Source organism: Artemia sp. Qi Xiang Cuo, chromosome 2 (assembly GCF_049724085.1).
Source record: "Artemia sp. Qi Xiang Cuo chromosome 2, ASM4972408v1, whole genome shotgun sequence".
Lineage (NCBI taxonomy): Eukaryota > Metazoa > Arthropoda > Branchiopoda > Anostraca > Artemiidae > Artemia > Artemia sp. Qi Xiang Cuo.
Genome location: NC_142795.1, coordinates 4,022,937 through 4,035,918, shown reverse-complemented (window position 1 = coordinate 4,035,918; position 12,982 = coordinate 4,022,937). Strand labels below are relative to the sequence as shown.

At 36.5% G+C, this 12,982-nt stretch overlaps 1 protein-coding gene across 4 annotated transcripts in view; it reads right to left on the bottom strand.

The window, feature by feature from the left end:
* Positions 1–12,982, bottom strand: part of LOC148954819 (pseudouridylate synthase 7 homolog) — a 90,381-nt gene that overhangs the window by 32,028 nt on the left and 45,371 nt on the right. For all 4 annotated transcript variants that reach the window (XM_089098762.1, XM_089098736.1, XM_089098754.1 and 1 more), the window contains exon 8: positions 686–877. In XM_089098762.1, coding sequence (XP_088954888.1) covers positions 686–877 — 192 coding nt within the window. The remainder of the gene's footprint in view (positions 1–685; positions 878–12,982) is intronic.

The following is a 12,982-nucleotide window of genomic DNA, read 5'->3' as shown; positions in this document are numbered from 1 at the left end:
TTATGATTTATCTGTCTCCACTACAAAATTTTCAGAAATATTGCGAAAAAAAAGCAACGCCTTTCACTGTTTTTTTTTTTTTGCAAATCCGCCAAGCTGGAAATTTATTCCAGCTAAGATTTCAAAAGAAATTGTAATTTTTTCACGTTTGCAGAAAAATATAAATAAAAGATTGGTTATAAAACTTTTAAATAAAAAGACTATCGAATTTGTAACACAAAATGTTAGAGATTCTACCAAAAAGCAAACCTATCTCTTCTTTTTTTCGACATGTTTTTTCTCTTTCATAGAAAGATATAACACGATTATTATTTAGCAAATTAAGACACTTTAAATATTTTCTGTTAAACGAAAGGAAGATGGATTTTAAGACTTCTGAAGAGACAACATTGTTCAATTCGTATGTAAATTTAAACAAATTCTTCCAAAAAGCAATCTCTTCGTTTTCTAAGTCAAAATATACATACACACAAATCATTCCAAAAAGAAAAAGATAATGTTTCCAATGTATTTTATATTTGTCAAATAACAACAACTAAAACTCGCGTTTGCCCTTAACCGTAATTTCTTTTTATTTACCCCCCTCCCCGCCGCTTTTCTTCTTGAATCCCACAGCGTGTATTGGTCTAAACAGAAACAATTCTAGTTTCGTCAGAATGATTCCACAATACAAAAATTAGCTCACCGAATTCATCACTTTTTCATAATTGTTTCCATTCTTTGTTATTGCAAGCAAAAGTTTGGCTTCAATTCTCATGCTCAACTTCCCGGGAAGAAGTCTGAGAGCCTCATAGGCATCCTTTCCGTTTCGCCACTTGCGCTCGACCCTCTGCAGAGTTGGATTATTTTTATCAGACACCAAAATGAAATTGCAAGCCTGGAAAAAAGAATGCCTTTTAAGGCACATTCACACTGACATTTAGTCGCTCTCTACGCTAAAATTTTCATTACTTTAAAAAGTAGGGTTATGGAAAAGAGTGAAACATTCAATAATTCAATATGCCCACAATGTACGGGGTGAAATTTCTTCTATATCTTTCAGTGGAAACCTTTATTGGGACAAGAAAGGGGATTTTTGTTGAAGCAGAACGCGGGGGGTGAGGTCGAAGGGGCGAATATTGACTAGGGAAAACAGAAGTTGTCCGAGGGTTATGGAGGGCATTGTTAGCAAAACGCAAGAAAATTTTTGCTCTAATTTCCTTAAGGGTGACTAGATTGGCTTTTCGAAGAAGGGAAATATAAGACACTTTACCCTAATTGAAGATAATTCTTAGGCACTTTTTTTGGACTTTCTCGATTCAGTTGAAAAAACCTGTTTTCTATATTTAATTTCTGATCGTGTTTCAAACAATAGAGGAAAATCCATGAGACACAAAATAGTGTACACGATTTTTGAACGCCGTGTAGCAAAACTAGTTCTTTAAGAAGTAATAAATAAAATTATATTCAATATGTTCATAGTGCAAATGGAATTTTTGTTCTTGAATTTTCCAATTTCCTATGTGCCTTTGGTTTTTTATCTTCCTTTACTTACAGTCAAGGAATGTAATAATTTGCTATGTGATATATTATCATTATAATTATGTTTATTACATTATCTTATTCATTATATTATATCATATTCATTATAATATAGATATATATATTCATTTATATTATATCTTATTCATTATATAATGTCTTTTTCATTATGTTTATTATTTATCATATTATCATTATATTTATTATATAAACTGTCATCATAACATAATTAAAAATTGGTCAAGGTTAGACCAAAAAAATAAGTTTCGGGGATATAGCTTTAACTTCCACTATATTTCACCCCCAAATCCTTAGTGTCCCATATATTTTGCCATGTGTCACTCCTGTTTTCGCTATGTACCCATAAATCAAATCAATGATGACAAAATCAAGAAACAGAACACCACAAAAGGCATATATAATTCGGGCTATATACTTAAACCGAGGAAGGAGAAGGGATAAAGTAAAGAAAAAATGCCTTCAAAATGTGTTAAAAACAATCTTTTTACATAGCATAAAGTGTATCCTTCTTAAAAACCCAAAATCTTAGCTAATACCATTGGTTCTTACTACAAAATAACACCAATTCAGAAAAAAGGAAAATATTAACATAGCTTTAGGCATTACCTAGCCTATTAATGGATTTTCAAGGAAGCGAAAATTCTATTTTGAAGCAATGCTAAATCAGGAATCAAATAAAGCTACTCTTTTGTTACCATATTACTTACTTCATATTTGGGATCTTGATTCAAGGTCACCATGCTGTCCAAGGTATAGCTGCATCTTTGAACAATAGCTTAGGCCTTGTTATTTATTAATTTAAAAAAAAATTTCCACAAGATAAGTTTTTCAAAGAAAATTAAAGAACTCCATTAAACAGAAAATGAGCAAAAATAAAATCAAATAATCTACCAAGCGTGAAAGTACCACAAATCAGGATAAATAAATGAAACCCAAAACGAACAGAAATTACAATAATTAACCGAGTCAAACTCAAAACGAGCAGAAATTCACATGAGTTGGGCGCAAAACCCCTATGCCTTCCCAAGGCCAGAACAAAATTTGCACTTTACTGAAAAAATTATAAATGTTTTTACTTTTACAACTTTAATAAATCAAATAATTTTAACATTTTGATTACTAAATATCAGTATATGTATATTAAACTGACAATGCATATTCATTTGTATTTTTTCAGTATAGTGCAAATTTTGTTCTGGCCTTGGGAAGGCATAGGGGTTTTGAGCCTTACTTATGCTAATTTCTGCTCGTTTTGAGTTTGACTCGGTTAATTATTGTAATTTCTGTTCGTTTTGGGTTTCATTTATTTATCGATGCTGATTAGTAGTAGTTTCACGCTTGGTAGATTATTTGATTTTATTTTTGCTAATATTTTGTTTAATAGAGTTCTTTAATTTTCTTTGGAAAACTTATTTTGTGGAAAAAGTTTTTTTAATTAATTTCTGTTCGTTGTATTTTGACATAGTCTTTTCAGGGAAAAAGAATATAACACTTTAAATCTTTTCGTTATTTAAGACTTTATAGTTTGGCCTGTTATTTGTATGCTGGAGAAAACTTTTCAGCAATTTTTAACAACATACACCCTTTTAAAAATCGGGATACAAATAGTACTGTTTAAATTAGTTTCATACCACATCTAGTTAACCTGAAATGGAAGACTGGATATTATTAGCAAAAAGATCTGTTTATTTTCTTTGATAGATTGGATACAATGACACTATTTTTATTTAGTTAAATTTCAAGAGCAGAAGTGGCCCCGAAAGTTTGAACATAATAACCTCAGTCATTCTTGGGATACTGGTGAGATGCCTTATTGGGAATTAGCATTAACACAGTGCATTTTTATTTAATCTTAAGGCAACATTTAGTTTTTAAACATAGTGGGCAAATGGGAGGGTGGGTGTGGGAGGGGGGTATTGGAAGGGGGATTAGTTGCCCTCCAATCACTTTCGACTATTAAAAAGGGCATCAGCCCTTTCTATTTTCAATTGAATGATCCCTTTTCAAAGTTCCCACGACAACTCCTTCGATACAACGTGCCCTGGTCTAAACAACAACAACAGCAAAAAATAATAAATTATACCCACATCGATCTTTACTATAAAAATGTCAAGCCTTCCAATCACTTTCGACAATAGTCGAAAGTGCAAAAAGGGCACTAGGCCTTTCGATTTCCAATCGAATGAGCCCTTTTGGAAACGACAAAGCTTTCTATAAACACCTTATATGCCCCCAGGGCATAACTTACAACCCTTAACCTAAGGGCTGTAGGGGACTGTCCTCAAAAACATAATTTCTATCTGGAAATCAACTACGCTGAACAAAATGGCTATCTCAAAATTTTGATTAGATGTGTTTCGGGAAATGGCGGGCGTGGAAGGGGTGTTAGTCGCCTTTCAATCACTTTCGACTATTAAAAAGGGCAAGAGCCACTACAATTGAATGAGCCCTTTTCGAAGTTTCTAAGACAACTTCTTCGATACGTAGTACCCTGCTTTAGTTATGCCCCCAGGGCATAACTCGCGCTGCCTATGATTTATTCAACAACTTACAATATATAAACCTTATATGCCCCCAAGACATAAGTTACAACCCCTGGACTGAGGGCTCTGAGGGGGGGGGGGTATCAACCAAAAATACCAATTTTCCAGAACGTTAAACTACATTGAACAAAATAGGTATTTAAAAATTTTGTTTGGAGGTGTTTTGGATAATGGGGGGTGTGAGAGGGGCGTTAGTCACTATCCAATCACTTTCAACTATTAAAAAAGGCACTAGCCCTTTCAATTTCCAATTGAATGAGACCTTTTGAAGTTTCTACGACAACACTTTCAATAAAAACTTTATATTCCCCCAGGGCATAACTTACAACCCTTGCACTGAGGGCTCTGAGGGGGTTATCATCCCAAAAGACCTAATTTCCTGAACTTTCAACTACGTTGAACAAAATAGATATCTCAAAATTTTTATTGGATGTGTTTGGGGCAATGGTGGGCGTGAGAGGGGCGTTAGTCGTTATCCAATCACTTTCAACTATTGAAAAAGACACTAGCTCTTTCAATTTCCAATTGAATGGGCCCTTTTGAAGTTTCTACGACAACGCTTTCAATAAAAACTTTATATGCCCGAAAGGCATAACTTACAATCCTTGCCCTGAGGGCTGTGTGGGGAGGGCTTGTCATCCTTAAAGATCTAATTGCAAAAACTTTCAACTACGTTGAATAAAATGGCTATCTAAAAATTTTGATTGGATGTGTCTGGGGAAAAGGTAGGCGTGAGAGGGGGTAGTTGCCCTCAAATCACTTTCGACTATTAAAAAGGGTGCTAGCCCTTTTAAGTTTCTACGACAAAAATTTCAATAAAAACCTTATATGCCCCCAGGGCATAACTTATAATCCTTGCCCTGAGGGTTGTGGGGGTGTGTCCTCCTCAAAAATATATTTTCTATCGGGAAATCAACTATGCTGAACAAAATGGTTATCTCAAAAATTTTTATTGGATGTGTTTGGGGGAATGATGGGCGTGGGGGGGGGGGGGGGCTAGTTGCCCTCCAATCACTTTTGACTATTAAAAAGGGCACTAGCCCTTTCAATTTACAATCAAATGAGCCCTTTTGAAGTTTCTACGACAAAACTTTCAATAAAAATCTTATATGCTCCCAGGGCATTACTTACAACCCTTTCCATGAGTATTGGGGGGGGGGTGTCATTCTCAAAGACCTAATTTCCAGAACTTTCTACTACTTTGAACAAAATAGCTATCTGAAAATTTTGATTGGATGCGTTTGGAGGAATGGTGGGCGTGAGAGGGGGGTTAGTTACCCTCCAATCACTTTCAACTATTACAAAGGGCACGAGCCCTCTCAATTTCGAATTGAATGAGCCCCTTTTGAAGTTTTACGACAAATCTATTTATAAAAACCTTATATTCCCCAAGGGCAGAACTTACAACCTTTGCCCTTGGAGCTCTGGAGGGTTTGTCATCCTTAAATACATAATTTCCAGAACTTTCAACTGTGTTGAACAAAATGGCTATCTCTAAACTTTGATCAAATGTTTTTGGTGAAATGGTGGGCGTTAGAGGGGGATCAATAACTCTCCACTCACTTTCGACTAATAAAAAGGGCAATTTCAACTTCCAATCAAATGAGCCCTTTTTGAAATTTATATAACAACTTTCTATATAAACTGTATATGCCCCCAGGGCATAACTTACAACCCTTGCACTGAGGGCTCTGAGAAGTTTATCATACTAAAAGACCTTATCTCAAGAACTTTCAACTACGTTGAACAAAATGGATATCTCAAAATGTTGATTGGATGTGTTTGAGAAAATGGTGGGCGTGAGAAGGGCGTTAGTCACTCTCCAATCACTTTCAACTATTAAAAAAGGCACTAGCCCTTTCAATTTCCAATTGAATGAGCCCTTTTCAAGTTTCTACGCTTTCAGTAAAAACCTTATATGCCCCCAGGGCATAAATTACAACCCTTGCCCTGAGGGCTGTGTGTGGGGGGGGGAGGGGTTGTCATCCTGTAAGACCTAATTTCCAAAACTTTAAATTACATTGAATAAATTGATTATCTAAAATATGGATTGAATGTATTTGGAGAAAATATAGGCGTGAGAGGGCGGTTAGTTGCCCTCAAATCACTTTCGACTATTAAAAAGGGCACTAGCCCATTGAATTTCCAATCGAATGAGCCCCTTTTCAAGCATCTACGACAAAGATTTCAATAAAAACCCTATATGCCCGCTGGGCATAATTTACAACCCTTGCCTTGAGGGCTGTGGGGGGTTGTCATCCTCAAAGACCTAATTTCCAGAACTTAAAACGATTTTGAATGAAATGGCTATCTCAAAGTTCTGATTCGATGTATTTGGGGGAAAGGTGGGCGTGAGAGGTGGGCTATTACCCCTCTAATCATTTTCGACTATTAAAAAAGGGCACTTGCCCTTTGAATTTCCAATCAAATAAGCCTTTTTTGAAGTTCCAACGAAAACACCTTTCTATAAAAAACCGTATATGCCCCCAAGGTATAACTTATAACCCTTGCCCTAAGGGCTGTGGGGGACTGTCCTCAAAAACATAATTTCTATCTGGAAATCAACTATGCTGAACAAAATGGCTATCTCAAAATTTTTATTAGATGTGTTTCGAGAAATGGTGGGCGTGGAAGGGGTGTTAGTCGCCTTCCAATCACTTTCGAATATTAAAAAGGGCACAAGCCAGTCCAATTTCTAATTGAATGAGCCCTTTTCGAAGTTTCTAAGACAACTTCTTCGATACGAAGTGCCCTGCTCTAAAGGAAAAAATTAATAAATAATACATTTCGCCAACATCGTTCTTATATGCCCCCAGGGCATAACTTAAAACCCTTGCCCTGAGGGTTGTGGGGGAATGTCATCCTCTTACTTAGTCCCCATTTCTTGTCTCGTTCTCGAGTGTCCCTGTTCTTTACTTAGGCAGCGCGATCGCGCTGCCTATGATTTATTCAACAACTTACTATATGAGCCTTATATGCCCCCAGGGCATAACTTACAACCCTTGCACTGAGGGCTCTGAGGGGGTTATCATCCTTAAATACCTAATTTCCAGAGCGTTCAACTAATTTGAACAAAATGGATATCTCAAAATTTTGATTGGATGTGTTTTGGAAAATGGTGGGCGTGAGAGGAGCGTAGGTCGTTTTCCAATCATTTTTAACTAGTTAAAAAGAGACTAGCCCTTTCAAATTTCAATTGAATGAGCGCTTTTGAAGTTTCCACGATATCGCCTTCTATAATAACCTTATATGCCCTCAGGGCTTAACTTACAACCCTCGTCTTGAGGGCTCTGAGGGGTTTATCATCCTAAAAGATCTAATATCCTGAGCTTTCAACTACGTTGAACAAAATGGCTATCTCAAAAATTTAATTGGATGTGTTTGGGGCAATGGTAGGCGTGAGAGGGGCGTTAGTCGTTATCCAATCAATTTCAATTCGTAAAAAAGGCACTATCCCTTTCAATTTCCAATCCAATGATCCATTTGAAAGTTTTTATGACAGCTCTTTAAATAAAGACTTTATATGCCCGCAGGGCATAACTTACAACCCTTGTCCTGAGGGCTGTGGGGGAGGGACTGTCATCATTAAAGACCTAATTTCCAAAACTTTCAAGTAGGCTGAACAAAATTGCTGTCTCAATATTTTGATTAAATGTGTTTAGGGAAAAGGTGGGCGTGAGAGGGGGGTTAGTTGCCCTCAGATCACTTTCGACTATTAAAAAGGGTACTATCCCTTTGAATTTCAAATCGAATGAGCCCTTTTTCAAGTTTATACGACAAAGATTTCAATAAAAACCTTATATATCCCCAGGGCATAACTTATTATCCTTGCCCTGAAGGTTGTGGGGGAGTGTTCTCCTTAAAAATATATTTTCTATCGGGAAATCAACTACGCTGAACAAAATGGCTATCTCAAAATTTTCATTGAATGTGTTTGGTGGAATGATGGGCGTCAGGGGGGGGGGTTGCTAGTTGCCATCTAATCACTGTCGACTATTAAAAAGGGCACTAGCCTTTTTAATTTCCAGTCGAATGAGCCTACTTTGAAGTTTCTACGACAGCGCCTTCTATAAAAATCTTACTTGCCCCCAGGGCACATCTGAAAAACTTTTCCCCGAAGGATTCGAGGGAGTGTCCTCCTCAAAAAGATATTTTCTATATGAAAATCAACTACGCTGAACAAAATGGCAACCTCAAAATTTTGATTGGATGGGTTTGGGGGAATGATGGACTTGGGGGGGGGCGGCTAGTTGCCCTCCAATGCCTTTCGACTATTAAAAAGGGCACTATAACTCTCAATTTCCAATCGAATGAGCCCCTTTTGAAGTTTCTACGACGTTCCCTTCCATATGAAGTGCCCTGCTCTAAAGGAAAAAAACAATAAATAGTACATTGTGCCACCATCGTTCTTATATGCCCTCAGGGCATAACTTAAAACCCTTGCCCCGAGGGTTACGGGGGGGCTGCCCTCCTCAAAAACATATTTTCTATCTGGAAATCAACTACGCTGAACAAAATGGCTATCTCAAAATTTTGATTGCATGTGTTTATGGGAATGATGGACGTGAGGGAGGGGGCTAGTTGCCCTTCAATCACTTTCGACTATTAAAAAGGGCAATAGCCACTCCAATTTCCAATCGAATGAGCCCTTTTTGAAGTTTCTACAACTCCTTCTATACCAAGTGCCCGGGTATGGAGAAAAAAAATAATAATACATTGTGGCAACATCGTTCTTTACTTAGGCAGCGCGCTAGCGCTGCCTATGATTAGATTTTTCAACTGAAAGTAAGGAGGAATATGAAAATTTAAAACAAACAGAAATTAATAGGCCTACGTGTATGAAGGGGGGTTGCCCCATTATCAATACCTCGCTCTTTACGATAAAGTTAGACTTTTTGTCCCGATTTTTTAAGAACGACTCCTGAAACACGACATTATTTAGAGTAATAAGCTTTTTTAAAAGTTCTAAAAAAAACTTTAGCGTAAAGAGAGAGGTATTGAGGAGGAGGCAACCCCCCTCATATATGTAATAATTTCTATTCATTTTACGCTTTAATGCTACTTCTTACTTTCAGCTGACAAAACAAAAAAAACAACTTTTTTTTTATTTCTGATCGTTTTTAAATAATACTGAGGTATATGGCACCCTTTTCATGAAAAATCCCCCCCGAAAGTTCCTCCCACCTAAAATAGCCCCAGCCAGGAAAAATCTCCCCAGAAAATTCCATTCTACCTGAAAATTCCCCCGGAAAATTTCTTGTGGACAATCCCAGCTGAAAAATTTTTCTTCGTGCACTTTCATTTGAAAAAGCGTTTCATTTCTGATTTTTTTTTTTATCATGCCAGAAATCCCTTCTTCCGTGGAACATTTTCCCCGCAAAAACACCCCCCCCCCTCTACAAGAAAGTTGCTCCCGCAGAAAATTTTCTCTGGACAATAGAGAATTTCTCTCTTGGAAATCCCCCCCCCCTACAAAAAGGAACTCTAGACAATACATACTCTAGACCCCCCCCCCCACCCGAAAAAGTCTGTATGCTTCCCAATAACAAATACTATACGTAAACAATGGGTAAATTTCATGACTTACAGACCTTTCCCCAAGGGCTGAGGGGGGTTATGTTATCCATAACCCTCCAACAAAATAGCTATCTCAAAATTTTTATCGGAAGACCTTGAGGAAAAAAAGGGGAGTGAGGGGGCTAGATGCCATCCAATCTCTTTGATCCCTTAAAAAGGGTATCAGAATTTTTATTTTCCGTTTGAATGAGCCCTTTCCTGATATTCTTGGACTATTGGTTTCATGCAATAACCCCTGGGAAAAAAAATAACAAATAAACACGCATCCGTGATCTTTCTTGTGGCAAAAAATACAGAATTCCACATTTTTGCAGATGGGAGCTTGAAACTTCTGCTATAGGATTCTCGGATACGCTGAATCTAATTGCGTGATTTCCATTGATATTCCTTCATTTTAAGGGGTGTTTTCCTCCTTTGTCAAAAATCAGGTGAATTTTCTCAGGCTCTTAGCTTTTAAAATAACATTAAACTGAATTAATCTTATATATTTGGAATAAGCATAATAAGCCAATTCTTTTGATATATGTATGTTAAAATTCCGGCTTTTATGGTTTCGGCTACTATTGAGCCACCTCGCTCCTCACTTAAAGTTTGTTGCCACGAACTGTTTGATAGAACAAAAAGTTGCAAATTAAAGAAACATTCCATTTGATTCCCAACTTAATTTTCTTTTAAAACATAATAGACTAAATCACTGCTTCTCGCTAACCTGACCTATTTGTTGCAATATTTTTAGAAAATCCACGGTTTCGTGACATCCTCCCCCCTAAGCATCTCCCTTCGCGCCAAAGGCTCCTACAACATGTAGCCCAACCGGTACCAAAAATTCAGTCGGTACCAGCACGGCACATGCGGTACGCAAGTAGTCTTGTTCCCTCGTTCGTCAAGTTTGTTTAATTCTGCACCCACTCCTCAATAATGGTATATATTTATTTTCTTTAGTTCATTATTCTTTTTATTCGCTTGACTGTTTAGTTTGAATACGTTTTATTTAAAATCAATGTGTAATTTTGCATGACGATGGCTATGGCTGTGATTTTCATATGTTTAGTGCCTTATTATGACAAGAACTGCCACTGATCGGCATGACCGTGTTATGGCGTTTGAAAATAAAATCGTTATTTATTTATATTTATTTATATGACCGTAAAATAAATACCCGGTAAGTAAAACTGGTAAAATTAATAAAACTGGTAAAACTAGTAAAACTGGTAAAATAAAGTAAAATTGGCAAAATAAGGTCAAAATCGGGTAAAATAAAGAACTCCCTAGGAAATATAAGGTAAAATTCGTGTTTTAGAGTTGCCCTGTAGCTAAAAGACCTTTATTTTTCTTCCATTTTTTCAGGTTTTAGTGAAAATATTTAATGATTTTAATTTTCCTAGGCTTAAAAAGGCAATATCCTCCTCTAAAGTTTCATCAGTGTAATATCTAGGCAGTGCCTAAGTTCAGACAACTATTTTGTTCAAATAAACTTCAAAACTTCACTCTTATTTTTTTGGTCGTTTTCGTCACAGTTGATTCAATTTACGGGTACATGAGTTGAGACAAGAGAGGCGTATTGGTTGAATGCCTGGGAAATACAGAACTAGGGCTATATACTTGAACGTAAGGGAAAACAGGGTTTAGGGTAAAGTATAGCAGATCTGCTTGGAAAATGTGTTAGCTACAATTAATATGCATTTAATAAAGTAAGAATAGTTTCCTTAACAAGTTTTCTTCTCAATAGCCCCTAATCAGGATCTTTACATGAATTTTTGCTTACAGACCTTATATATCACATCTGTAAAGGGAAATAAAATTCATGCCTACGGCCATAACTTCATGAAAATTACATTAAAAAAAATAGTTTTTTCAACTGAAAGTAAGGAACAATATTAAAAGTTAAAACGAACAGAAATAATTACATAGAGGGGCCACTCTCAATACCTCGCTCTTTACGCTAAATATTTTTTTACTATTTAAAAAAAAACTTCTTATTGTTTTAATTAAACGAATTTAACGTATCCATCGTTTTTTTTAGAATTTGGAAAAAATTGAAACTATAGCATAAAGAGCGAGGTATTGAAGAGGGGGCCAGACCTTTTGTATACGCAATAGTTTCTGTTCGTTTTAAGTTTTAATGTTGTTTTTTACTTTTAGTGGAAAAAATTACTTAATTTCTGATCGTCTTTTTAGTTAATCCGGCTCCACACCCACGAAAAACATTCCCTCCTCCCCACGGAAACATCCTTTAACTACTACTGCTACTACTAACAATTCACCACAGTACCAAGCCACCTGAGGCCAACCTCTTTACACCCTCCCAGGAAGTTCCCATTTCCCTTCCTTACGACTTCCTCCCATGACATCCGAGGACGACCTGCTGTTCGTTTAGCCTTAGGCGGTTGGCCAAAAAGGACAATCTTTAGCAATCTGTCATCTTTCATCCGCAGAAAGTGCCCAAGCCGTCTCAACCTTTCTCTCATTATAGCTAATAGCGCAATTGAAGCTTGAAGATGAAGTCTTTAAGGCATATGGGGCAATCCCTAATCCGGTTTGTGGTAGCTTGTGTTCATTTTAAGTTTGACTTGATTATTTATTGTAATTTCTGTCTCTTTTCAATTTTAGTTTTTTTATTGATAATGATTTTGTCAGTTTTACTCTTGAATTACTATATGTAGTTTAATGTAGTTTATACTTTTCTTAGAAATACTTCATTTGTGGACAATTTTTTGTTAGTTGATTTCTATTCGCTTTCAATTGACATATTTTTGAACGATTAAGAAAAGGAATATTTGCAAGGCTTTTTTTGGTTTTTATTATGTGTAGGAGTCGAGGAAGTAGTAGCAGTGTTAGTCCTAATAACAGCAATCATAATTCTAGTAGTCGAAGTAGCAGTAGTCGTAAAAGTCGTAGTCGTTGTCGTGGTACTTCTAGTAATAGTAGTAGCAGACGTTGTAGTGGTAGTAGCAGCCCTAGTAGTAGTATTAGTATTAGCCGTAGTACCAGTTCTCCTAGTAGTAGTAGCCGTAAAAATATATGTAGCGGTAATTGTCCTAGTCGTATTAGTGGTAGTCATATGTACATAGCGTCTTTTGGGTAGTTCAATATCCCTGGAAAGTTTCAACTTAATACCGTAAGACATTATGGGACAATTGTAGTGATACCCTTTTGACAACGTGCATGCACATTGTGTGTTTATAGTGTACATGCACAATATATGTGAAGCCCTTACCCCTGGGACTGTGGGCCTTACCTTGTTCCTGGAGGCATAGTTTTTGGGTCTTTAGACTTTTTCCAACGAAATAGCGATCTAAAAATGTTGATGAAGATAATTT